General features: G+C 35.8%; 1 protein-coding gene across 2 annotated transcripts in view; it reads right to left on the bottom strand.

Moving 5' to 3' along the window:
* LRPPRC (leucine rich pentatricopeptide repeat containing) overlaps window positions 1–27,033 on the bottom strand; it is a 92,500-nt gene that overhangs the window by 3,064 nt on the left and 62,403 nt on the right. For both annotated transcript variants that reach the window (XM_055725681.1, XM_055725680.1), the window contains exons 26-36: window positions 25,348–25,416; window positions 24,993–25,083; window positions 22,448–22,590; window positions 22,248–22,335; window positions 17,484–17,607; window positions 13,692–13,780; window positions 10,151–10,355; window positions 7,820–7,959; window positions 7,542–7,657; window positions 4,545–4,616; window positions 2,974–3,058 (exon numbers count right to left, since the gene is read on the bottom strand). In XM_055725681.1, coding sequence (XP_055581656.1) covers window positions 2,974–3,058; window positions 4,545–4,616; window positions 7,542–7,657; window positions 7,820–7,959; window positions 10,151–10,355; window positions 13,692–13,780; window positions 17,484–17,607; window positions 22,248–22,335; window positions 22,448–22,590; window positions 24,993–25,083; window positions 25,348–25,416 — 1,222 coding nt within the window. The remainder of the gene's footprint in view (window positions 1–2,973; window positions 3,059–4,544; window positions 4,617–7,541; window positions 7,658–7,819; window positions 7,960–10,150; window positions 10,356–13,691; window positions 13,781–17,483; window positions 17,608–22,247; window positions 22,336–22,447; window positions 22,591–24,992; window positions 25,084–25,347; window positions 25,417–27,033) is intronic.

Below are 27,033 nucleotides of genomic sequence, written 5' to 3'. Positions count from 1 at the left end.
AGCATGTGAGAACTCTAGAACAGAATTTAATTCCCTTAAGTAAGGGCAGAGTGTTGTTATGATTCCAGGTGCTGGCTACCTCTAAACTATAACCTAAAGAAGCAAAGGAAAAAAAAGGTCAGTGCTCATTTTAGAGCACAAAGAAAAACCCATTTCAACCTTTAGAGCAGGAGAAAATTTTTGCTAACCCACTGCTTAGGTAACCAATAACATTTTTCTGGATATTCCATAAATGCACCAACCCTGCAACAGGTCCCAACTAATCCATTCTTCATTTATTTGAAGCACTATGCACTTCTAGCTGTAGAAGAGCAGAGTATATTTCTCGCTTTAAAGTGGGAGAGGGAAGAAATCCCTCCTTCTACATTGACTCATGCTTAACCATAGACTTTGCTGCTGCTCAGACATTTGCTTGAGAAGCATCACAGTGAAGTTACCCCCAACAGTTTCACTGTTGTCCTCAGTGTCCTAGATGCAGCACAACAGTTCCTAGCACCTTGTGAACAAGCAAGCCATAATTTCCAGTTAAACTAATTTTGTTGCCCGTGAAAAAGCAAACATCTGCAGTACGGGAGCTGCCTCAGGTCTTGTTCACATTTAGAAACACCACCTTCACAACCATAGGGCTACAAAAAAAAAAAATTCTTAAAGAAAAAAACTTTATGCAGAAATGGGTAACTTGTGTCCCTTTCTCATGAGAAAAAGCTTCCCACTCACATCTGGCAAGTGGCTAAGCTACTTTTTGAATGTGGGAGGTTACTGCAGAAACTGCTTGAAGCGATGGTTTAATGAAAGCCTACTAGAAATCGTTAATTTTCTATTTCTTTAAAATAGATGCGATGTATGGAAAACAACAACAACAAAAAAAGAGCTAATACTTAGACTGCATTTAATGGATGATGCAAATGTGATTTTATGTATTTCCTTTTTCTAGAAGATATACAGTGACAGATTATGCATCTCACCAGATGAAGGAAATCTAGCCTTTGCAGTGGCTCATACCTCAGGACAAGGAAAGGAATAAATGTCCCTTTACTTGTCCAGTTGCGGGTGTCTGATATATGATCAGACTTCTTTCAGATGTGATGTATATTCTACTACATCTTTGCTAATTAACACAAATAATTATAATTTGTCCATTTATTTTGATAACTACCAACAGAAACCAGCTGTAGTAATAGTACTCTGCTATCCTTCAGTACCCTTTCTAACCAATTAAAAATAAAAATGGACCTGACAGGAGAATCATTTGTTCTCTAAAAAATGAATATGAAAACTCTAAAAAATACTATGAAGTTGGATTTGGCCTAAAATGAGAAATCAAGTTTTAAAGCTTACTAACTGTAAAATAAAAAAAAATAAAAATTGGGACAACACCGTCTCTCCCTAAAACAGAAATATGCAATAGAAAATGCAAAGATGCCCTCGTACAACTCATCCAGCTCAGCCCTGGTAAAGCAGATCAAGTTAACTGATGCACACTCTTCTACCCGATACAGGAGTGGAATCAATGTCTCATACAGGTGAGACCTGGGAATAGCTTTTAGAAGTCTTCACGCTGGTACTGAGTGTCTCCTCTAGAACGTGCTACAAGCCAGATATGACTCTGCCTAAAGAAACTACAGCAACCATCTGTTCAGTTCACATACAGTGTGGCTTCACGTGACCAATACACTGTAATCACTGTTTTAGGTATAATAGAACAAGTGACTGATTCTCTGCAATCTCTTTATGAAATTATACTATAATGAGCTGGAACGGATATTGAAAAAATTAATTAGTTCACTTACGGAATATTTACTGAGGTAAAAGCAGTAAAGGGCTAATGATAGTGTAAAGGAACAAGTACAGTGGTGGTGACAAAAGGGCATTTTTTTTGTTTTTAAAAACATGCTGGAAATGTTATCTTGCTGTGAATGAAACTATGAGGTTAAACAATTTTGGTAGTGATTGCTGTTTTGAATGTTACTGTGCAAGTAAATTTTGTAAGTCGCATACTACAACTTGATTCAAATACAGGGAAGTTTGTACTCCCTTAACACCATACCTTGGATTTGGGTTTGAAGTCGTTTACTTAATTGTTCCTGTTTATCTCCTCTGTGATAGACTGGAGCACAAGGGCTTTGTCATTATATTTTTTTGCTTGTAATACACAAGTGTGAAGAGTATTTACTTCCTGTAATATAACTAAAGGACCATATCAGAGTACACAAGGAAAGGACACCACAGCACAGAGGTGCAAACTTCCAGCTGAGTGTTGCCACAGGAGCTGTATGTCCTGATTTTTCAAAATTGTCTGCTGCAAACACACACATTTAAAAAAGCAACCTGATTTTTTAGAGCTCTTCCTCTCTGACTTCAACTATAAAAAGAACTGATTAACCCTTCAACTACTCAGGTAAGTCCAAATGAAGGCATCTGGAATATTAACTTCGGCTAAATTGAAAAGGGTATAAAGAATCTACACTAGTAACAGTAAGATCCTTGCACATTACTGACAAAACTAATCACTTATGATTTTGAAACACACACATAAAAAGAACCAATATACTTACTACATGTTTCAGGAGGAAAAAAACTGGACTCATTTTAAAAGCAATTCATTTCTACAGTAATGAATGCCATTCATTTCTACAGTTCCATGGGTTAGGGTGGATTCTTTTTTATTCCACGAAGCCCCAACCTAGCCACTATTGTAGCAGTATCCTTAATGTAAATACAGCTCCTTTTGTAACGGATTCAAGGCTTGGGTCAGTTGGTTTGCTTTTCGAACCCAATAGCTAGGATAGTACACAGATCCAACAGAATTAAACAACAAAAACCCCAGACAAACTCCCCACCTCTTTGTGGCTCAAACTGTAAAGCAAGTTACACAGAGTAGATCCTGTTCCCCCTGTTTCTAAGGGTTTCCATGACCTTTCTGAATGTCTCAAGAGTTCTTACTAAGAAACTATTCCAAGGAGAATCAATTACCATAACATCTCATGAGGTAATGGTAGGCAATTTCTGCATTCAGTTGCTCAGGAATCAGTTCTAGAAGTGTCTCGATCTTCTTTGCCTATGAAATTTAATGTGCAGACAAAAAGAGCATTAACCTCAGATCTTAAACCACAAAATAAAACTGCGGAAATTAGAATAAGTACTTCAGATTTAAGAGAAATGAACTGTACTGATAGCAAGAAACAGACTGCAACTGAAGGTAGACATAACTTCCTTCCCAAAATTTAATATGCAGATACAAAACAGTCAAAGAAATCAGACACAAAATAAAAACAAACAAAATACAGGACTAAAAAACATACTGAAGAAGCATAAATATTAGTTTTTCTCTCTTTTTTTTTTTTGAAGGAAGCAATTAATATGTTAATAAGAATATGTCAGGATTTCAACCATTTTACAAAAAAAAAAAAAAAAAAAAAAAAAGCAAACCACTCAGCAGCCTTCACTGACACTGCTTAAAAGAAGCTGGGTCACTAATGTGCTTAGATTTGGAACCTCCCTCCCCCAACCTCTGAATCCAGTTTCAAAAACTCTCAGGTCTTGAATTAAATAAAGTTTATAGAAATTAACAGCATCTTTATCATGTTCTATTAACTTCTATGTGCTATTAAAATTTCAGCTTGAAAAGGTGGAAAAATTCAAGTTTTTAAATTTCTTCTAAAGACACCAAAATATGGTGTTTATCACCATATTTATCAGCATCTCTTCAACATAAGAACTTCTAATCTATGAGTATTTACTGGCAATTTCCACAAAACATAAATGCATTATCCCTCATTTGAAAAAGTATTTACTCTAGTTTGTGTATTACCTGTCTCCTGATGCTGCTCCTCTATGAAAAAAGGAATCAGTGTGGATATGCATATGTGTGTTTTGATTTTTTTGTTGGTTTTGTTCTGTGTTGGGTTTGGGGCGGGGGGGGGGGGGGGGGGGGGGGGGGGTTGAGTGTGTATTGGGTTTTTTTGTTGCCTTTTTTTTTTTTTTTTTTTTTTTTTTTACTTTGAGGAGGGATGGACAGGAGCAGAGCAGGCATATGAATGAGAGCATTTCCAATTACAGGGAATGAGCACAAAGCCAGGAATCTAAGCAGATGCTCAAGCCAGATATATGCCCAAACCATTGTAACAACTAATATGAAATGTGTCTTTTAATGTAAACATAGAGGCATTTTATCAATATAGAGAGGCTGAGGTTTTAAACTTGGATTTGTATGCATACAAAGTAGCCAACAAAATAAGTACTTTCAGGTTACAATACTGAACTGGATAGTGCAGTAAGATGTTTAAAGCACAATGTCGGTAGGATATGAAGTATAAAAGGCAGGAAATTACTGAAACAATAGAAAAATATTAACTACACCCTCCTTTCCATCATGCTCCGTAAACTGTTCCTTTAAATGTAACCAGCTCTGCAAATTAACCTTCCCTCTCCCCAAGAAAGCTGATCAAGCTGTCAACCACGAAGTTCAAGATCCAAAACACTTAAAGGTTGATGAAATTGCATTTTGTTACAAATACAATGACGTACATGAAGAAATACTGTACCTGTCCAGGTTTAGATGCTGATCTAGCCATAAAACTCACAAAAGTTCTCTTCTCAATTAATGCACCATACCTCTAAAGAAAAAGAATAATTAATGTAGCAGTCATCAGTATGTTAGTGATAAACAAAATTACTAAGGTGAAAATTTCCAACTACAGATGTTTAAAATAATATACAAATATTACCTATATAGAAGGTAAATAACTGACCATTAGTTTGAAACACAAACAAAAAAACCCAAACAACAAACCAACCACTGAACATAGGAAGCAAGTTCATTTCACACGCCATTTTGGTAAACATTGTTTTTAAAATGGTAGGTATAAAGTTTGTTTAAAACAAAAGGGGAAAGAATTAAACTAATACTTCCACATACCACAAAAATGAGGTTTAGGACTGCAAAGAATGAAAAAGAGAAACACTATTCCTCTCCAATTATACTGCCAAGCATTCACAAGTGAGCTAGGGATCATAAGGTTAATTATACATTTAATAAGGTGTCAGGGAGATAACTGCTCGTTTCTTTATAAAAATTAAAATGTACAAAGCAAGTTCTCTTTAAAGTATAATTACCTACACTTATGCATACAAAGGACTGATTTCAATCTCTCTATTTTATAAAAGGCTTTCATTGCAACAGACAGTGTTTGAGAGAGAGAGAGAAGTTGAACTTTTCTAAGTTTGAGACAGACCAGATAAAAATCAAAAATCTATCTTACTTTAGAAACAAGGGCAAAATAAAATGAACAAGACAATATTTTAGGGTATGTTCCTCAAAGGTGTCAGTCTTAAAATTCTTACAAAGCACACTGCTTTTTACCAGCTCTAAGATATTTAATCAGTACCAGAATGCACAGGAAGAAGAGAATATTGTGCATATAAAAATAGAGATACCATGGATTTACTACATTCAATAACAAGAAATTTTGGGTTATGACACTATGAATTTATTGTATGTGTAATATGGTTTGACAAGCTCTTTAAGGTCCAGGTGAAAAGGTGTGAGGCCTCATTCCATCAGTCAAACGGAGACAAAAAATGTACCCATAGTGTTTGGACAAAGAAACTGCTTTACAGTGATAAACAGAGGCAAAATATTCATGGGAGAAACTTGCAACATTTTATTACTGATTCTAGTCATTCTCACCTACTGTCAGTAGGTGCTCTGAGAGGAAAGACACCATCTAGTTGGAGACATGTTTTCTACAGCCCCCTTTCATGCTAAAATATCAAACTACTTTTGACCTTCATCAGTCAAAGCATTCTCCCTCCACCATACAAAAGAAACTGTAGCTGTTTCTTGAACTTTTAAACAGACTTTTAGATGTATTGTTGAAAGCGAGGATTCTCCACGTGTATACTAATATTTCAGATTATTACAAGTGAAACAATTCATTTGGATTGTGGCTTACTTTTCAAGAAAGTAACAAACAATGGACAGTGATTATTATTATCTTCTAGTTACCTATCAGTAGAATACTTGTTCCACAATAGAAGTCAAGAACATTTAACACAACTGAAAGTTTTTCCTGCACCATATAAACCCCAAATTTTCTCATAATACACAGAATTTTCGACTCATGCTTATCTGTGAATGTCCAGTTAACATGAAATATTTTGCCATTCTCCCTAAAAATACAGTGTATACAACTATCTCAAGTATGCTACAGAGCCATGAATTTAATTCCAACAGTTGGATGCTGTTGTAGCACGTTTTAGGAATACACAAAAGGAAATTATTCCATGTTTTGAAAAATTTTAAGAACATGCCGATTTTACTTAAAATTGAACTCCCTATCGTCACAAAAGCATGAAATTGTAACCAATTTTCATTCACTCTTTCAATTTCACTCATTTCAACCAAAGAGCAATCAAAAAATCAGGAAGAGTAAAATAACTTTATTTATTTTGCATTTTGGTGTTTCATGCTATATAGCAACAGGGTTCTGTATCAAAATTATAGTTTCCTTTTAATTTAATACTCAGATGACCAGTTAGGCAAAGCAATAAACCAAGTAATATCCTAGAGCAAGGACTATACAAATAATCCTCCTCACACTGTAGCAGAAATAACTGAACACATTTGTTGGTATGTATTCTTCTTGGAAGATCACAAAACATCCAATGGATGAAGCACAGCTTTTTCTTTCTAACAGCTTAAAATACTTAGGAACTGGTAAGTTAGTAGCATGTACTACCAGGAGATGGGATGAGGCAGGAGCCTATGCACACATGAACAAATTGTGGATTTGGGCATGCCTGCTGGACTGTCACCTGCCTGGACGAGCCTCCCTGATGGAGCCTGTCTGTGCACACTGCCAGCAGCAGCTCCCGTCACCCACAGGTCATCCCACCTCTGGCTCGACTTTGTCCTTAGGTCTGTACAAATGGCATGAATGCAGCTGTTTCATTCCTTGAAGATCACTAACTCAGTTGAGACTGTGCACCAGAGGACCAGCATTTGTCTTTTAAAGCATGTAACACTCAAGTAAACAGGAAGCAAATTCAGCTCTTAATAAACCTTTAATACAGCATACCCAATATTATAGCAACCAAGTGAAATAAGGTCCATGAAAAGCAAACATTGCCTGCCTTTGGTTTGCAAACCAGACAGCTGTAAGGTATTATGTTTACAGCATTTAAGAAATTATGTGAAAAGTTGCAAGGAAATGGTTTGCAAGAAGCAAGTGCTGTCTAGCAGAAAACTTACAAAAATATTTGCTTTGTATAGAATTTCAAGCAATATACAAGTCTTCCTTTATTTCCTTCAGGTTGTTAGAAGACAAAAAACCTTCTGACTCTGGCACCCACTACTACTATTGGTATGAGACTACTAGTTCATGGTTTGCAATAGTCTAAACTGTGTTACTGCTACTCACACTGTAATTCAAAAGCCTACTACTACTAGCCTATGCTATACAACACCTCTTTTTGACAATTTCTCAGTTAACCTTTGAAGAGCTCTAAGCATTTCTGTACCTCTCTTGTTGTGTCATTACCTGTATCAGCGATCTGGCATCATCCACTCTGTCTGCACTGACATATTGAAGGAAAAGATCTGTGACAGGTCTGTAAATTCCAAACTGACTGGCCAGTCGTTCTGCCATCACACCAACTGCAAAATGATGGGTACATAAGGAAAATCTTTGATTGAAAAGCCACTTTTGTAAACTTCACAGGCATGATTTATGCTGACTGAGCAGGTTTTACATGTAATAGCTCTTTCATAACACCTCTGTCTAGTCAGAATATTTAAATATCATTGCAATTAACTTACATGTTTCCAAAGCTTGTTCTAATCCTTCCTCAGACACCTTTCTTAACAAATAGGAAATACTTTTGACAGCTTGATCAGGATTCTGTGCACCAGCGATAAGCAAAGGCTCAAGGTATTCCACAGCAGCAGCAAGGTCATTGCTAGGAAAAGAGATTGAACTGGCTTAGTTTCTGAAATCAAGATTTCCAAACCTAGAGAGGCGATTATATTAAAGTTTTTGTTTTCTACATTAAGATTATATTCTCCAGGAATGGTTGAGTGCCTATGACTTCATTCCGATATTGTAAAAGTAAAACCACTTATGACTGGACGAATAAATTAACCTAGAAATAAAAAATTTCAAATGACCTTTGACCTGTACAAAGCCTAAATAATTTTGACGTTTTTTCCTCATTAAGGACGAACAGTTCTGTTAGCTGCTTTAGGAAAATGTGTTCTGCAAATCTACAAGGCAAAATCAAAAGTGCTAACAGAAGGTATCTGAATAATTAATGCATACAACTCGAGTATTTTTTTAAATGCTATTCAATTAATTATTTACCCCATTTTTCCCACGCCCACCTTTTTTGGATGCAAAAGACAACACTAAATGTCATTTGGTCAGTACCTTTGTCTAAACATTTCTAATCTTATGGCTTAAGTACAGCAAATGCAAATAACACAGGAAGTATTCACCAAAGTGTAAATTCTACTTATGGCATTCAAAAAAGTTCAAATGGCAACATCTCTTATCAGTCCACTCTAAAAACTAATTTAATTGAAAAAGAAATCTGAACATGATGAATGCTTTTAGGTGAAGCAGAAATGCACCACGCTTGAAAGCTATGAAAAATGCTTTGAAAACTATTATCAGAAACATGAATCTACCAATAAATGAACAGGTATCAAAAATATCTGTAAGAATCTGTTTTTCACAGTTCTCAAGGTACAGCTTGCAAGATGTTTAAGAATATATAAGGTGCATACTATTTACGCTGCTGCTAAGTCTTTTCACACATCCAAGCTAGTTTTGGTATGGGAAAAGTCAATGCTGCTTAAAAAACACTGGTGCCTGCATACAGCAATTTAATTGTTTATTTATTCTTGTCACCAATCTACATTTTAAGAATGTAGCATGTCATTGTAAGAATGTAGCATGTCTTTGTAACACTTATGACATGGAAACATAGGAAAATATGGAGCTTATAGGACAAGTCCTGAAATCTCTGTTTGGGCTGTTTCATTTAGGCAAAAGTCAATGCACTAGAACTTGTGCCAAGGACCACTCAGATCTGTGCATTTACAAGATCAGTCCTTTACAGACAGATTGTTTTTCAGTGGCTGAAAATACAGCGAGCTCACTACTGAAACTGGCCTGCATGATTCCCCTTCAATTCAAGTCCTCTTGCTGTTCCAAACACTTCAGTGACTGTTCACTCTGGCCTGAGGTGATCAGGTACATGTGACGTACTACACAGCTCTACAGCTTTCCTGCAGAGTTAGACACAGGCGCTCCGCCTGATCAAACCGATTTGAAAATAAAATAATAGAATACGTAGGATTGCTGAAGACTGGTTCCAGCAAAGCACATTGAGAAGTTCATGGTATGCCCTTTCTCTCAGAAGTGCTTCCCCCATGCAGTTTTATACAAAGGATAAACTAGCACAGTACCAATGTATCAACTGAAACAACAATGTTAGGTAGAACATGATACTGAATTAAACAGCTGAATACTCAGTGCAGGGATAATTATCATGATCAAAACTGTGGCGCAAAACAGCACAGCAGCCAACTTTTCTGTAATTCTGACCGCAAAGAAATATAAAACCACTCCACAGATATATGTCTGGCTTTCACATTTTGAGGGTAAACACAGTAGTATTTTGTCATTTCAACTACTGGAACAGGCAGCAGATTTTTGTTTCCAAACAAGTATTATATGCATAATCTGTGGGTGCTAAGTTCAAAGATTTTTTTTACATTTATATTGATGAAGTAATTAAATTTTACATTCAGATTTCACAGGGCTCTTGAACTAACATGAAGGAGAACGCTTTACATGAGGTGCAATACATCAGAACAAAGGTATCAAAGCTAAATTACACCACCAGAAAAGACCTTATGCTCTCCCAAATGCTTCATAGCTATCCCTGCATTTCATTAAATGATTTTCAACCCCAAATGTGTTTGGGAAACAATACCATAACAGAACTGCCCTGCACACTCCTCAACTTGACCAGAGTTTTAATCTAGGACACTGTAAGACTGGAAACAGAATGAAAAGGATAATGCAAGTGATTTCCCACCACTCTGCATAAAATAATTGCATGTAACAGTCCCAGAAATACTTACTTCTTAGTATGAGCCAATGCAATAGCATTAGCAAGTAGTGTGGTAGATACATTGACTGATTTTGGGATGTCTTCCCACATGTTTTTAAGCACTTGTAGGTTCTTTAGATCTCCTTTTTCTGCCAGAGCCTGAGTGAGTGCAATAACTGCTCGTCTAGCAGGCAACAAGCCACTGTCAAGCATCCCTTTTAAAACAGCCATGGCATCTAACGATGGTAAAGAAACAAGAGAAGAGGAAATCAGATTTTAGTTCAGAAGGCAACCATGCTGCTGGTATCATCAACCCTACCCTTTTAAAAACATGTTCAGAAAATAATTCTCTTGCTGAACTTAAGCCCCAAAATTGCTATAACAAATTATAACTTGAATACATACATATACAAAAACTTTCAACAGTAATTCAGCTTAAAATGCTTTTAATATTTGCTCAGTAAAAGTATTAAGATACTTAACATTTAATTAATTCATTTTAGTATCCAGCTCAAAGAAAGCAGCTGTCATAAATGTCCTCACTTGACCTTCAAGTCACGACCTTTTAATCTTATTTTTCTCCGAACTATTACCAATTTTCTTTGCTAAAATACAAAAATGTTGCACGTTTCAGAATAAATATAGTTTTAAAACGTCATTTACTATTGCAACTGCTGAAGTCTAGTAATCAGATCTGTCTTTTCAAGTGTGCACCAAACTCTTTAATTTTTCAATAAAAGCATGGAACACAAGTCTCCACAGGAGAACAAACTCAAAACTGGACACTTACCTCAAGAACTCCTAAAATTATAGGAATTACCTATGTTAAAAACATACATGCATACAACAAATCTCCTGTCTGTCTGTCACAAATTCCCCAAACCCACTGCAGATTAAGTCACCCTCATTGCCCTAACCAGAATTCTTGTCAATTTATGTTATACAAGAGCAGACACACGCAGAAAGACATGCCCCTCTGGTAAAAATCTCTTACTCCTTACCAGCACAGGCAGGATTAATCACAGATAATAATTATAATACCAAGGGATAACACTTCTAACATAATATACACCCACTTGAACTCCACAGCATTAACATTCCAATTCAATATGCAAGTACTGCAGAAATCAAATATTACCTTTTATAAGACACGAAGAAAAAACATCCTTCCTGTATGCCTAACCTTCCTTCACAGCAAATTTTCTTTCTGCACCCCTCACCCTTCCACCCCCCCTTTTAGTGAAAAAAGGAGCAACACATCAGAGGCAAGATTCCTGAAAATTAAAAAGCAAACTTAAAACACATGCTAAGTTCAAGTTCTCTCCTTATTACTTAGTGTGGACCTCCCTTTAGCATGGAGCATGACCAGCCCTCTCAAGAATGAGGACAGAGAAATACCTGACAGTTGCATGAGTGCAGCAAAACTGCAAGAAGTTATGTGCTAGCAGCATACTGCATAATTCCGTTGGTATCTTTTTTCTTTATGCACTCATTACTACTAATCTGAATTCAGAATTTAATCCCTTGATTTTTCAGTAAAAGCAGATAACTGTGCTTATGAAAACCAACCACTTGTCTTTTAATTCCTATAAAAGCTCTGCAAATTCCCTACCGTGACACTCAAGTTCTGACTTTTAAAAGTAACTTGGGTTTTACAGAGTTCTTGCTTCAAGACGTTAGAGCTCTTACGAGTATACTTAGGGACCTACATAAACACTTTTAACCATACCACATTACACAGCAAAGATGGATGGCAAACTATATGAGGAGGTAATAAAGCAAGCAAGTTTTATGTAAGTGAAGGCCATCACACGATGTAGGTCAAACGGAGCTCACCAACAAAAGGTTACGAAAAGACTGTGCCCAAAAAATTTTTGGGTAATCTATGAGCCTCAGAAAATGGCCGCTATGGTTGAAAAATTTAGTAGCTTGCATTTTCAAGGCTTCACTTACAAAAAGAGAAGTGGTATCTTGCAAATTAAAATAGAAGCAAGGATCAAGTCTGACTATTCATTTAAATTACCAAAGTAAAGCTTGTTTAATGCACAAGATAAAGAAAATATAATTTTCTAAAGCAATATAATTCCACAGTCTTCTTAAGAAACTTTGTACTGTGCAAAAAGAAATATTTTTAGGGTACAGCAAGGGAGAAGGTTGATGTGGCAGAGAATTTAGTATGCTAGCTAAAAAGAAATTATGTAGTTGGCCCAAGAGATTGGCAGAATATAGTGACATCAGTCATGTTCTGAAAAAAGGGAGATTTTTACTGGGTAATACATAGGAAGAACTGGCAAAACTTCACACTGGAGAAGAAAAAGCAGAAAATGTATTAGAATAAAATCAGACAGGGAAGTCAAGTGAAGGCCTTGAAAGCTGCAAAAACTTAAGATTTGCCAAGAGCAAGAGAAGCAATTGCATTCACCACAAACACTTCAGTCAGTCAACGGCACCTGGCAGTGATGTCAGGCTGGAGACTGAATGGGGAAAGAATGTGAAAGAAGAGAAGTTTATCAGCTGCAGGGAAGTGCACAGGTGAGAAGATGTGTTAATGTAGCTGGTGTTACATAGGTATGGGCTACTACAGCTACACATAATAGAATGGAATAAAATTAACTGCTGGCAGAAATCATAAATGGATTTTCTGGTATGCCTTCTGATATGAAAGTAAAACAATTCAGTGTAATACATTTTCTTCGTATGCAGCTGCTTCAATGCTTAAAGGTACTGACAAAAATACATGTCAACACTGTACTTACGCTTGCACAGGGAAAAAAGACACAGCACTGCATGTAAAACTACGCGCTTGCAGAATTTTCATCTCTTGTAAGAGTTCCACAGCACAACTAAATAACTAAAATCTAATGCTGTGGAGCTGAACTCCAGGCTGCAAAACAACCAGTGCCGAAAACTGAAATAACACAACTATGAACTTTATCCACCATCTTGCTGGGTGCCCTTACATACTCTTCAGCCACCATTTTCTTTTCTACCATCATTGTTACATTTAAAAGAAACCCAAACTGAATATTTTGTTACTGTTGGTATTGAGAACTATTAAAAAGTATTTGATTAAGTTTTTAAATCAATATTATAATCATTTAGTGCACAATCATGCACATTTAACAGTCAATTTAACTCATCTGGTATCTCACACAACCAACACAATATGCAAGAAACAACTGCTGGGAATTGTTTCAGATGCTCTAAAGTATGTTAATTTCCAAAGCAAAATGACTTGTGCTGTGAATTTTAACGCACTTGAAAGCCTGTACTTTCTCTCTTTCTGGAGCACAAATTTTGCATGTCTGAAGAGCTGTGATTCATCTTAAGAAAACCCATCTTGTGTTAAATGGAATGGAAACTGGACTAAGTGGTCAAATGACAAGTACATTCATATTCAAGCTGTATTATAAATGCATGTACAGTAATTTACGTCTCTCAGCTACCACAAAAGGCTCTTGATAAGCAGGTAATTTGCTAAATGGACTCCTTTATCCAAGTATTCGAAGGGCGTTACAAGAAAAATCTGCAGAGGCATTAATGTGACGTAAAGGTCAAGCATTGTGACATACCTTTCAAATAATCCCGCCTAACTTGCGATATGATGAGGAGGCTGCTGGCAGCACTGTTCAGTGTGAAGCCCTTGATGTGGGTCTCAGCACTAAAAGAAGCAGACATTTAGAAAGGAATTACTGACATGCTTCTGATACGATAATAAATGGTTGAGCACCAAGGTGAAATTATAAAAACTACTGTTCGTATGTTAAAAATATTGCTGCAAAATATCGACCTGGAGACAGCTTTTGTGTTATCCTGTCAATGGTTATAGAAGGATAATTTTTTTTTGCATTCTGACAGATGACAAAGTTGGAAGTGAGCAACAAAAGAAACAAAGTACAAGATTTTTTTTAAACAATCGGTTCAGATTCTTGAATGCTGACATATTAGATGACTAAAATAACTGCATGCCCTGCATTGTTCTGTTGTATCCTAAGCTGGATACTTTTTCTTCTTTTTTCAATAGTCACCATAATTATAAAATATAAAACTATTCTTTCAGCAATAAAAATGAAACATTTATTTTCAGCACTGTAGATTTTAAACATAAACTAAAGCATATTATGAACTAACACCATATCATTTGGTTGATTAATTTTCAAATTTCTGTCATCTAGATGTATACAGGTTTTTAAAGTGAACATACTGCATTTGCTGCCTTAGCCATGTTAAAATTGTATTTCGCTTATCAATTCTTTATCTCCTGTAATACAAAACTTAACATATCTATAGCAAAGAGAATCTTTAATAACACTGCTAAAGCTTTTTTAACACTCTGGAAATTAGACAAGAGAGACTAATCAGCCATCGCCTTGATCTTATACTACAAAATGTTCCCGTTCCTAAATGACATAGCCACATTTTTAATATATAAGGATAACTTTACAAATGTTCATTTCTAAATTACAAAATCTCTACACAGAAAAGGGGGGCATTGCCATTTACCATATCAGCAATCAAGATAAACCTCACTGATCATCTTGTGGCAAACAACTGAGCAGCCTACCTACTTGAACTTAGAGGCTGAGCGGATTGGGAGGTAAGCAGGGTCATTGCTAAATTATTCTCCTCAATCCCAAGAAAATCCTTCACATTGCACACAATATGACTATCCTCTCAGTCACTTTCAGCCTCCCAGGCTCGCAAATGCAGTCACTGGACTCGGGATTTCTTACTCTCCCAACCAATCCTCTTAATCCCTGCCTAAGCACCTACTGCTCAGTTCTGCCTTTTTTTTTTTTTTCTCCTTTGTCCCATCTGTCAAAGCCCTTAAGTCAACAATTCATGCATGAGACTGTAAATTACATATAACAAAGGATTTACTTCTCCAATCTTCCAATCTTTAGTGTGATTAAATAGATGTTAGCTACTATTACAGAACTAATCCATCATTCCAATACTCCTAAATTTCTATTTAAAACTTCTTGGACTGAACACAGTAAATATTCCTCAAACAGTACTAGAATGTGAAAGCAACTAGACTTGGGTTGACCAACAGATCAGTAACCTTCTGGAGATTGTTTGCGTTGGTTGCCTTTTTTTTTTTTTTTTTAATGCAGAGTAGGACTGCATTTTCCTTTTACCACATCCCTTGCTCACAGAAGTTTCTCAGTTCTGATAACACAAGGGAAATTCTAAAATTATCTGACCTTTTTAAATTAAAAAATCACTTATTTTGTGCCTATATTAGTGTTCATAGTAGGGCGCTCCAAGTATTATTTAAATTTCAAATTTGGCTTCAAGCAGAGTAAAAAGAAAAATATGTTAGCTTATATAAATAAAGGTAGCTTTCCTGTATTTTATGAAAATATTAGGAGTTGCACAAGTTTCAGGCCACTGCACACATTTAGGCTTTGCAGGAGTAATCTATAATATGAGGTTGGAAAAATTGTCAAGCATGCAGAAATGTGTGCGAAACACACAGATTTGCTATTCCTCAGCCATGGGTACACACACAATCACTATTTCAGCGAATAATTTAAAACTTACAGACTTTTGAAAATGCTTAATGTAAGCATCATTTTGCTACTAGAAAAAAAGATACACAGATAAACAACATGAACACTGCCAATATGAAGCATTTTCTGTCTTGGTGCAACAATGAGCTGTTACAGGCTTCTTGGAATGTAATTATCTGGTATTTCTATGCTACAAGATGGAATATGAGAGTTCTGAAAAGCACAAGGGTTATTATGATAGTTGGTTTTGACCAGTGACCAAGAATAGAACATTTTATTAAATCCTATTTTCTTTTTTCCTAAATACCTCAAGATTCAGAGGTTTAGTCCTTTAAAACATCTCCAACCTTTTTAGTATTTAAAATTTTTTGTTCATTTTTTCCCTGCATTTTGAGTTTACATTCTAAAACACTTATGTAAAGAGGGAATTCTGAATCATCGAAATACTAGGAACAAAGTCACCACCTTCTTACTGCTCCTCCAATCTGCAAATTACTGCTGATAACATGCAATACTTTGTCCTTCTTCCTTAAAAGTGGGTTTGAGCCATGGAGCAGGGAAGCAGTCAACGCATGTAAAAATCTTCAGCAAAGTTTCAAACTTCTTCCCTGAAGAATCTTTCAATTCGTCTTTTGATATGTGAATGTTTTATGCAAATGTTTAACAAACTACCTAAATTTTATCAACATTCTTTGTACTCCAAAAACATCTCCTTTCCATCTTTTGTTTACAAAGATTTACCAGTTACTACCATTTCATGGAGCTTAATTTGATAAACTGTTTTAGTTTTTCCCTGATAAAAGCCATATATCCATCAAGCACAAACATTCCTTATCATAAAGCCCAGTTACTGAGAGCTATTTGAAAAAACATTACTTGTTCTTCTGAATGCAGAGCTCAAGTACTTTTTCAATGAAAGACATTTCTACAGCCTAAACACTTTTAAAGAAACCATGAAAATAATAAACCCATGGAAATAATATAGTCAGGAACTATACTGTTGCCAGACATCAAAAACTAAGGTGATTTTAAAAATTATTAAATTTTTACAGTGTCTATGCATCACAGAAGTTACCTACAGGCACTTTCAAATTCACTGTATTCAGATAACACATTGATGACAACCACTGGTTCTTGTTTTAGCTGAAGAAACTGAAAGACTTAAAATACTTGATTTTTTGTTGTTCTTACCTCTACATTGATGAGTAGTTACACTTCTACTTTGAAGCCTACAACCTGACTAGAATATACATTGCAGGCAATAATTAAAGCAAGTGGGGTACCATACAACTCACTAAAGGTTAATTCAATTCTGGTGATTCTAACGATACTTGACAGCAGGTTGGATTTATTTCAGACGTGTGAGAGTTGGATCTAAGGTTTCTGGTCATCTCCTAGCCACTGGCATCACAGTCAAATGTACCATTTTGCATTTGGCAGGCAGCCAGCTGCCAGGGAGCGTGGGTAGGGCAGGACAGCAGCAGGGATGGGCACTGAGGGGAAGGCTCACGGGCAGTAAAGTGAAGGAATCTTGTCTGTTTGGATGTTGCTCTAAAGAGGAGAAGGCAGACTGCCAGAAGGGTAGACTTTCAGTTCTGATGCCAAATACATTTGTTGATACTGTTAGTTGAAATGAGTTATTAGCAATACACTGTCACTCTAGTACCTTTTTAATATATGGCATATCGCCCTACGAAACACCGGTGTATTTCTTACGATAGCTCCTAATTACCAGTCATGACCTATTTTTCCATTGAAAGATACGGATTTACCTGAAAATGATCCAGAAACTATTTTAAAACATCCTTCCCGAACAATTAAAATCCCCCAAATGCAGAAAAGCCTTACATGTGTTTCACTTCCATGGCTTCTTCAAGACAATCCTGTGTTAACAGTGCATTTATAAGGATGCTGTAAGAATGATGATGAAACTCATTCTTCCCTTGCATATTCAGGAAAATACTGTAGGCCGCTAAGAGTTTAAAAAAAAAAAAAAAAAAAGACCAAAATGAAATGTCATATTGTGATGATGTTGATCATAGAAGTCACCTATTCATCAAAGAGGTCCATCTTAAACCTATTTATCCTCTGCTTACATCTTTGAGCCCAAAGCTATTGGTCACAGCTTGTTCAAACGTGCTTGTATACAACAATCAATTGACGCATACCTCCACAGAACAAAATGCTTGCTATTACTCTTTTTCTATATGTGGCTGTTGCTTAAATACCAATGCAGCTGGTTAGAAGGGGAAGACTCAGGATTTTTAAAGCAACACCTAATTCTGGGGTATACGGTTACAGTGTCTGGTGCATGATCACAACAGCGTTTAACAAATAATATAGGAGGTGATTCCAATATGGGGAGATCAAATTATTTGGTTACGACAAGATTTATACAAAACATACAATTTACAAATATACAGATATTTAGCAAGTAAACTACACTGCATTTGTTTGACTGATTAACAGTTTTATTTCATGCATTCACAATAACTGTCAGTGTATGAAAAGATGTTACCAAAAAGGGGGAAAAAATGATAAGCACACTTTTCAGTCATTTATTTTTCTGAAACAAGATTATGCATCTATAAACATGCAGCTAAAACTGCCATCCAGGCTGTAACATATGCTAGAAAGCTATGCTATGAACCACAAATGATATTCTACGCCTAAACTGTGACTGCATGTTTCATTTAATGAAACTGAAAAAATAATCCCTTTGCTAATTCAAATCATAGCCACAATAACCTTTAAAACTTTTCAGAAATACTTGGACTATCACTACAAATTTCACAGCTAAGTGGTTTTTTTTTTTCCTTATACTTTGAAAGTAAAGACGATGACAATTGTTTTGAATCTCACTGTCACATGAAATGTCATACTAACAGCACTTACTACGGTGTGCTGCAGAGGCATTCCCTAAACCAAAACTTTTGGTGCGCCTTTTGGATTGACTCTTAAACTTCTTCAACCAAAGAGTATACATAAAAACCTCCTGAAATGTATGCAAAAATGACTATGCATAGAATTTATTTTTTACACACCAGAAACTCTTACACTGAGTTAATACTTAGAATTAACATTGCTATCCATAATCTACTTTGGATGCTTGCAGCTACGAGCAGAGGTAAATGATAAGAATATCACAGTGAAAATTAAGTCTACTTCTGTGTAGGTGAGTTTCACATATACAAAAGAGACAGACACACACAAGAGAGAAAACAACTGATGCCTGACATTACAGTAGTGATTGCATTGTCACCCAAAAGACCAATGACACAACAACAGGACGATACAGGAAAGATCTTGAAATCCTCCACTATGTTTACTTGAAACTCTAAGGTTAAAGCTTGGCCTATTGCAATGTGCTGAAATCTCTTGCCTGCTCATATACTGTACACCAATATTCATAGAGTATTTAGTGGAAAAGACATTTTCTCTTCCAGTTTTCTAAAATCTGAGGTACCAGTAGACTAGCAATCACATTCAATAACAACCAAACCCCTTTTGCTGATATAATTTATTACTAGTGTAACTAATTATTTACAAAAATAGAGCTGACTGGTGATAGCTTTGTTCTTTCTGCTCATGAAAGCCCCCTTATATTCTATTTTTTAAAGCCAAAACCTCTTTATGTTTGGAGACCCCTACAAAAGCTTTGCTGTCTTCAAAACGCACTAGGATTTCACCCTGTGTTCTAATATTGCTTTCCATTGGTGGGGCACAGAAATGGACCTGGCCACCAGTGGATATGACGTCAAGCACGTTACCATCAATTATTACAGTCCACCAAATATAAAATCTATTTCTACAAGGAAACATAGATTCTTTTTTTGTAATGACTACTCCAATGAAGATCCTAAAAATCCTTGTGCGTTTTGTTTTCATGTTCTAGGATGTTTTGTTGTATATGTCAGTACTGACCTCAGAATGATTATCCTGTTCAGATTATTTGCTTAACTATGTTTTGCATCAGTGCTAGTAGCATGTTTGAAGCATACCTAGATGAGACTCAAATCGAGACATACGCCTGATCAGGTATTATCAGCTTATTACTTCTTCATATGGCATCTAAAATTACTAAAGTATATTAGCATTCAAAAGAGAAAGTTCTTGGTTTCAAAATCATATTGTGTTATACTAGCTATTTCAAGTAGAAAGATTTGTTAGAAAACTGACAATTTGCCAACAAAGTCTCAGTTCTCAAGACAGTCAGATTTGTTTCAGCAATTGCAGCTCTCTGGGCTATGTGTAACATGATCCCCCAGGGGCAAGTTCTCACACCAAGGAATCCAGATAAAAATAAAAATAAGATTTTGCATAAATCAAGCACTTCAAAGAACAGATTTTCACAACAATTCCATGTCAGAGTTAAGTTCATTAAATTAGTTACATAACTAGATTAAGTTAATCTTTTTCCTATCAAAAAGCTGATGTTGACGAAAAGTTGTATTCTGCCCTATTTACATAGATATCAAAATTGCATCATACTGTTATATAAAAGCAACAACTTAAGTTTGTATAGTTTAAGACAAAGAGAACGGTTTCCCAACAATTGTCTTTTTTCCCTTAATTCCCAATAGCTCTAGACCACCTCCTCTCAAATACTGCACCTTTAAATAAAAGAATACACAGAAATGATTTACTGATAAATTCACAGTATCAAATGTCATCATAGTCTCTTAGCAGTTAAGTTTTATATTTTTGTTTTTAACTAGTCTCCCTGCAAGGTCCAGGGCATGTTTAGTTTCCTCCTGCTCTCCGGATCATTTATGATATCAAAGGCAAAGGACACTTTTCTAGGAATAATGTTATAAAATGCATTCCATTGATTTTGGCTGGTTTTCAGCTAAAACATTTCTATATTTCTCATTTTCTTTTGATTCCTAAAATTTACCAGTATTAAGAACTTCCTGAAAACATTAACTTTATGACTGACATAATGTACAAGATTCTTAAATTCATACACATAACATGAGATTGCATTCCCTATATACAGAATATCTAGGCTTCACTTCAGGTTTTTAATCATTGCTCCTGCAACTGAATAACTGTACAGGGTCGTTCACTAACAACAGAAGTTAATTGTGTGAATGACTGACAGATTCTTCTTTTAAAAACTCAAATCTTAAAAATCTGTACATCCAACCTGTAAAATACACTGATAACAGAAAAAAATAACCAGGTATCTTTTTCTATTTATGTATTTTCCTCATTCAGCAAAATTATTTTTTTAAATTCTGTTTTCTAATCTGCTTTCAAGTGACATAGCTAATTATTTGCCATACTATAGGCAAAGAAAATCAGGATTTCTGGAATACTCAAATGCCCTGCACCTTAGCAAATGCTAGAAATGGACTGATTTCCTCCTCCCTTTGAATGGTTCACTAATGCCACTTCTGACTCTGTGACCCTGCTTTGGGATGAGATGGATAGGAATGGATTTCCAATGATTTGAACACAGACCAAGCCAAATGACCTGCACTGACGTACACTCCTCCTTCCTATATACCAAAGCAAACACCCATGTATAAGTTAATTCTGTGTTTATCTGAGGCAGGGAAGTTTGCACAGACAAGCTATTACTTTTCCATTGCAGAATGGATCTGAAGTGATCTCTCAATAAGACTGTTTCATCTGTGGGGTGGCACCCACAGGCACAGGGATTTGGAAACAACGAGCTGTGGGGACACATTTTTATCTTTTGTTTATAATATGTGTATTTCTTTCAGGGAGGAACAACAGGAGGAAAAGTTTGTGAATTCACAGGGAAGGAAGGACAACTTCAGATGTTAGCTGTAGAGAAGCTAAAGACACTATGCAACAACACATGGAATCCTCCCTTCAAACAAATGAACAGCCTTGTCACGTCAACAAATAGATGTAGAAAACAGAGTAACAGATAAAAGACAGGTAGGAAGACAACAATGACTATCTCCATAACATAGTCCCATCTCATTTAATCTCAACTATTTAATTTTTTTGCCAAATCTATAGCTTAAATAAGGTACCTGAAGTATACTTTGGAATCATATCTGATCTTTTTTCAACAGCTGGAGCCAAATACAAAATCTCTGAACAACTACTTTTAATAGGTGATTGTCTTCCCATAAACCTCTCCCAGCTATTTCACTTGCTATTAATGTTTCTTCTTACTACACTTCTCATGTCTTACAACATAGAACTTGTGACTGAACAGCTAGATTTTCTGGAAAGCATAAAACTGGTATTTTAGCATCAATCCTGTAAATATAATTTCTACTGTTTAATGGATACATTTTGAAAGTTTAGAATATAGTGTTAACAGCATAAAGTGAACTACAGACTAGCAAAACTTCAGTAATTTTTAAATTGGCAACTTCACTGCAGACTGGCTTTCAAACATGCCTTTAGAAGTCTGCATTTCCAATGACACTTTAAATATTTTAGCACATCCTTCTCTTATCAGCTTCTGAACCATAATATTGCCAGGTAACATTAACATGTACCTTTCCTCCCTAACACATTAGCAAACCAACAAAAAGCAGCACCAAGCACCTGTTACTCTGTAGTTAATCGAAATCTTAAAATTAATGCTGAAGGGGAAAAAAAACTCAGTGATTTTCAGGTTACCTTTTGCATTGTTTTTTCTGCAAAGCATCCTTATTTTTCTTTCTTCCACATTAGAAACACTTAAACTTCGGGTATCTTCGTGTCTAACCTTTAAAACAACCAAACTATTTCAGAAACTGTAATATTATCTGTTAATATTTTTCAATAGAAAAAAATATATTCAAATGTGTTGTCAGTTAGTAAATTTAAACTCCAATTACCTTAGGTACCTCAAATGGAACAACCTGACCATTTTTCTCAAGTATATCAGCCAGTAACAGTAGCGTTTTCTCACGAGGAACAACATTTTCTTCTTGAATTTTAGTCCAAACACCTTCAGCCTTCTTCCAGTCACTGTTCTTTTCTGAAATAAGATTCAAATCTTCAGATAAAACACACTTAGAGTACACATACATACATATTGAAAGCTATTCAGAAAAGTTATCTTTGGAAAATAATGTATTAATCATGTACTTCTGCTTCATATTATCATCAACCTGAAAAGTTCAAAAGTTCTAAATTATTACAAAACATTAACACTCTGAGGTAGGATGCCTAAGTTCCACTCTGAAACTCTTGAATTGAAATCCCCTGGTTATGTTGCTACCGTATTAGAGCAACTACATCCCAGAAATTTGCCACTTTCAAGTCAAAGAAGTGTTCTAGACCCTCAGGCTCTCATTTTGCTAATGAAAAAACGCATCTCTGGCAACTGTAAACGGTAAGCTTTCTGAAAGAGAAAACCTTAATAAATTGCTACCAAATTCACAGAATAATTCAACTGTTTTCAGCAAGAACAGCAATTTACATACGCATCACTGTATATAACTGTAAATAAATAGAAAGCTGGACTTTGTGAAAGAAAAGTTAATTACTATTTAACTACATACAGCAGGTGGCTTCCTGTGCCTCCTATCATAAGTTACCAGAATAGCATTGCCTTCTGGTTGTAGATACTATTCACAGCTACTTAACCACAACTGCTAGCTGTTATCTGTCCTTCCTGTGGTTTCATTCAGAATCCCAGAAATGAAGAGATGCAAGGCAAGAAGGCAGATGATGGAATGAATCATTTACACTGCAACATCTCAGCCTATTAACAGCACTTTAGCTCTTCAGCTATTCTTCCACTGTTCCACAGTTAAGGAACTTCAGCTGGTCTGTAGCTCAAGCTCCACTGGACTAAATCACAACACAAGGAAAAGCTGGAGCAGCCACCTGGAAGCAGCATGGCAACATTTCTGATCACGGCTGGGACTAGACCGTAGATTATTTTTTTTTTGTAAGCCTAAAACAGATCTGAAATGATGGCTTAGGTGCACAATGACAACTCTCTACTGTACCTGTGCATGGGGCAGCTTTGACAGATAATATAAAATGTTTGAAAGCCAGTATGTGCATGGTTTTTGTCTTTTACAGTGACAGAAACCCACAAACGTTTTCCACTTCTTTGAATAGACGGAATTGGTTTTGTCTTTTGAAAGAAAACTGAAGATTTTGCATGACAGAATTTGATAAATTGTATCTTCTTAGATTCCCTTCCTAGCAGGCACACTGTCAGCCTTAGTCACTGCCAGAGGTGAACAGGATGAGTGGAGAAATAGGAAGGCTCCCCCCGGTAGAGACAAGCTTGCTCTTCAGGCCTACTTGATTTTTGATGGTGAACCAGCATGTGCAAAGGCAGAACTGGGTAACGCTACAGTGTGGTTCTGAGGCTCTCTGAAGTATGCTGAGGAAATGAAAAGCAACAAGGTTCTCAAGCTGTCTCTGGTCTTTTTTTTTTTTTTGGTGGAAGTACTCATCTCTTCAGCTTGGGGTGAGTGCAGTGGGGAAGAAGGAAGTCTCTTTCATTACCATTATGAAAAAGACAGTTCAAATAGTACTTTATTTAGCATTAAAAGATTACTAGTTCTAGTCAATGAAAAATATACATGGGGAATGGCCTAAAATTACTTAATGCTCAAATGTAATTTTCACATAACCAAACTATCAAATTTCTTTAATGGCTCATTAATACGTATCTATCTACACATTACGAAAGTACACAGCAATCCCTGTAATGCCTTTTTTTTGTCCCAATGTACTATTTAGTGCTCCATAGCCAATCTTCAGACAAGATGTTTTTTCAAGGTAACTCGAACTAGAGTTTCCAAAATTTTTATTATGATACAGTATGGTACACTGAATAACAAAACCAGCAGAGAATGAAAAATACAGGAGGAACGAAAAACACTGCAGATACATCCTACACTAAGCCTGTAGCATAGAAATTAACATTTTAAGAACTGTTCCATTCCTATAAATGATGCAAAAATTAAGCTGTGGCTGGTGAAGAATTGGCAGATTTTTTTTTTTTTTAAATGCACCTTTCAGAAGCAGACCCAATTACAGGAGACTCCAGCTCTTTATCAGTTATGAAGATACAACAAACAAGCAGTTTTTCTTCTTTAAGCATCTTAAAAACCAAAATGGGGTAAACTTTTAAATTAGCACATAAGACATAGCATGGACTGGAAGACTTGTACTTACATAAATTCTATGGGAGCATTCAGGTCTGCAGGTAAAAAAAAAAAAAAAAAAACCACCAAAAAAATCCTCACCCCAAAATCCCAAACTGTACTCCTCCCTACCCCCCAATGCTTCAGAAACAGTACCCAGGCTAGTTTCATATCAGGGCAAAACTCCCCTCCAATTCAGGGTTATTTCCTATCTCCAACCACAAAAGAAAACCGATTACAACATGAAAGAGACCACAAGCTCACTCACCACACAGCTGAAGCAGGTAATAGTACATCTCATCTCTATCACATTCAAATAGATTTTGAGTTAATTCTACAAAGTGTTCCAAAGCCTCCATCTTTAAAAAGAATGAAGAACATAGTTATAACTCAGCCAAACAATTACTTCTGTATATATGTGCACTTACATGCTCTGGGCATTCAGCTAAAAGAATATTTCTGTTAAGAGTATACACCAGGATTTACACAGAGCAGTAGGTTCACCTCATCAGCCTGTCGCATGTCCTTTCAAAAACATAAAAATCAAGCAATGAAATATTTCAAAACAATTTTTCTTGGAATATAATGACAGTTACATAGGAGACAACATACAAGCCACATACCTTATTATTTGATATACACTTTTTTGCAAACCACTGCAGCCTTGCAGAGTGTGCTCTCAAGCCAGGAGTCTGTAAAATATTTCCACAACAACACACACATTACTTCACACAGAACATTACATGAGGAAAAGTAAACATAGTACATGTATTCATAATAGAAGTTCATAGTTTTTGAAATTTGAATGAGACTACAAGCTCACAAATAATCAGGTTAGGTTGCCTTTATGAGAGAATTGAAAATTGCAATAATTTTGTTCAAGACGTTTTCCTTTTTGGTTGAACACTGCCAAGAGAATTAATTTAAAATACACTTCAGATGAACAGAAATGTTAAATAATTTTTATCACCACTGTAACAGAGTATTATTGTTATTACCCACAGTAATCCTTTGTATTAGTCATAGCAAAAAATTACACCAAATGTTTCCAAACTGTCTTCACAATGAAATGTTCCTATTCAACACCACTGCAATGTCTTAGCAAGTAGAAAACCATGCCTGTGAACCTCAACATCACCATTTGGTACCCCTCCTATGCTAACATTAGCCATTTTCTTACAACTATTAACACTCAAAAACAATAGTGTTTTATATGTTGACTTCTCTTGCTACTGCTCAGTAAGAAAAATATGAATTTACAGAGCAGTAACTGTCAAAACTGAAACGCACTGCCAATGCAGACGCCAGGTATACAAACCCTAAGGCAATTCCTACCCCAGAAGAGAGAAAAAGCTTACTCTTAAGCATGTGTACATGGAGGAATTGATGCACAATAGTCAATATGCCATAGTTATTAATTTTCCCGGGTTTGAATGCTTTTGATTACTTATTCCTTTGTTGTTCCAAGCAGGCTACAACCTGCAGAATACACATCCTCAAAAAGATATCAATCTTTGGGAATAGACTGTATAGACTACCACACTGCCTTCTCAGCACCGCATACCACAATCAAAGTATGGGTTTCTCCACTTGAATAAATTCTTGAACATAAGAACATGTTACAGGCTTGCTAGTACTTAAGTCTGACATATCTCAAAAAATGATTAAAAAAAGAAAGCCTGTGTGCAAAGCATCTGTCATTTTCACCTCCTACCCTTCCTTCTCACAGAGTACTTGGATTTACTTTGTTTATACTCTCTTGTTTTAGCACAGGGATCATTTACAGAGAGGATTCTGCTTTCATTGCAGGTGTCCAGATTCACATTAAAATACCTCAAAGTGATTCCGAGGAAATGTCTGTTCATTCTTACAGAAAAACATGTTTTGACTCTTGAAGGCTTTTAGCTGTTAATATTATAAGAAGTCTACTGTGTAAACGTGAAGTACAACTTCAAGAATTTGAACACTACTTTGCATAAAAGAGGCAGTCTGAACAAAAAGCAGTGAGAAATACTGAGTCTCAGCTCCAAAACAGTGGAAACAATTACCATTGAAAATGTCCATTTACCTTCTGTCTTTTTAACACTGATTATTTTCTTTTCCCACATTATCCAAGCACAGAATTATCACCATTACATCTTTCTGAAATAATTCAGCATACACTAGAAAACCAGCATGCAAAACTTCAGTCAAAACTGTTAAAATTTACTAAATACATAAGAAACAGTGTTCTGCAGAGTAAATGTTAGGCCATATAATCCTACCAATCATCCAAACCATTTTACGCAATCATTGTAAGGTTTTCAAAA

This window comes from Falco cherrug, chromosome 13 (assembly GCF_023634085.1).
Source record: "Falco cherrug isolate bFalChe1 chromosome 13, bFalChe1.pri, whole genome shotgun sequence".
Classification (NCBI taxonomy): Eukaryota; Metazoa; Chordata; class Aves; order Falconiformes; family Falconidae; genus Falco; species Falco cherrug.
Note: the sequence above shows the minus strand (reverse complement) of the source record. Positions and strands in the feature narration are given on the sequence as shown.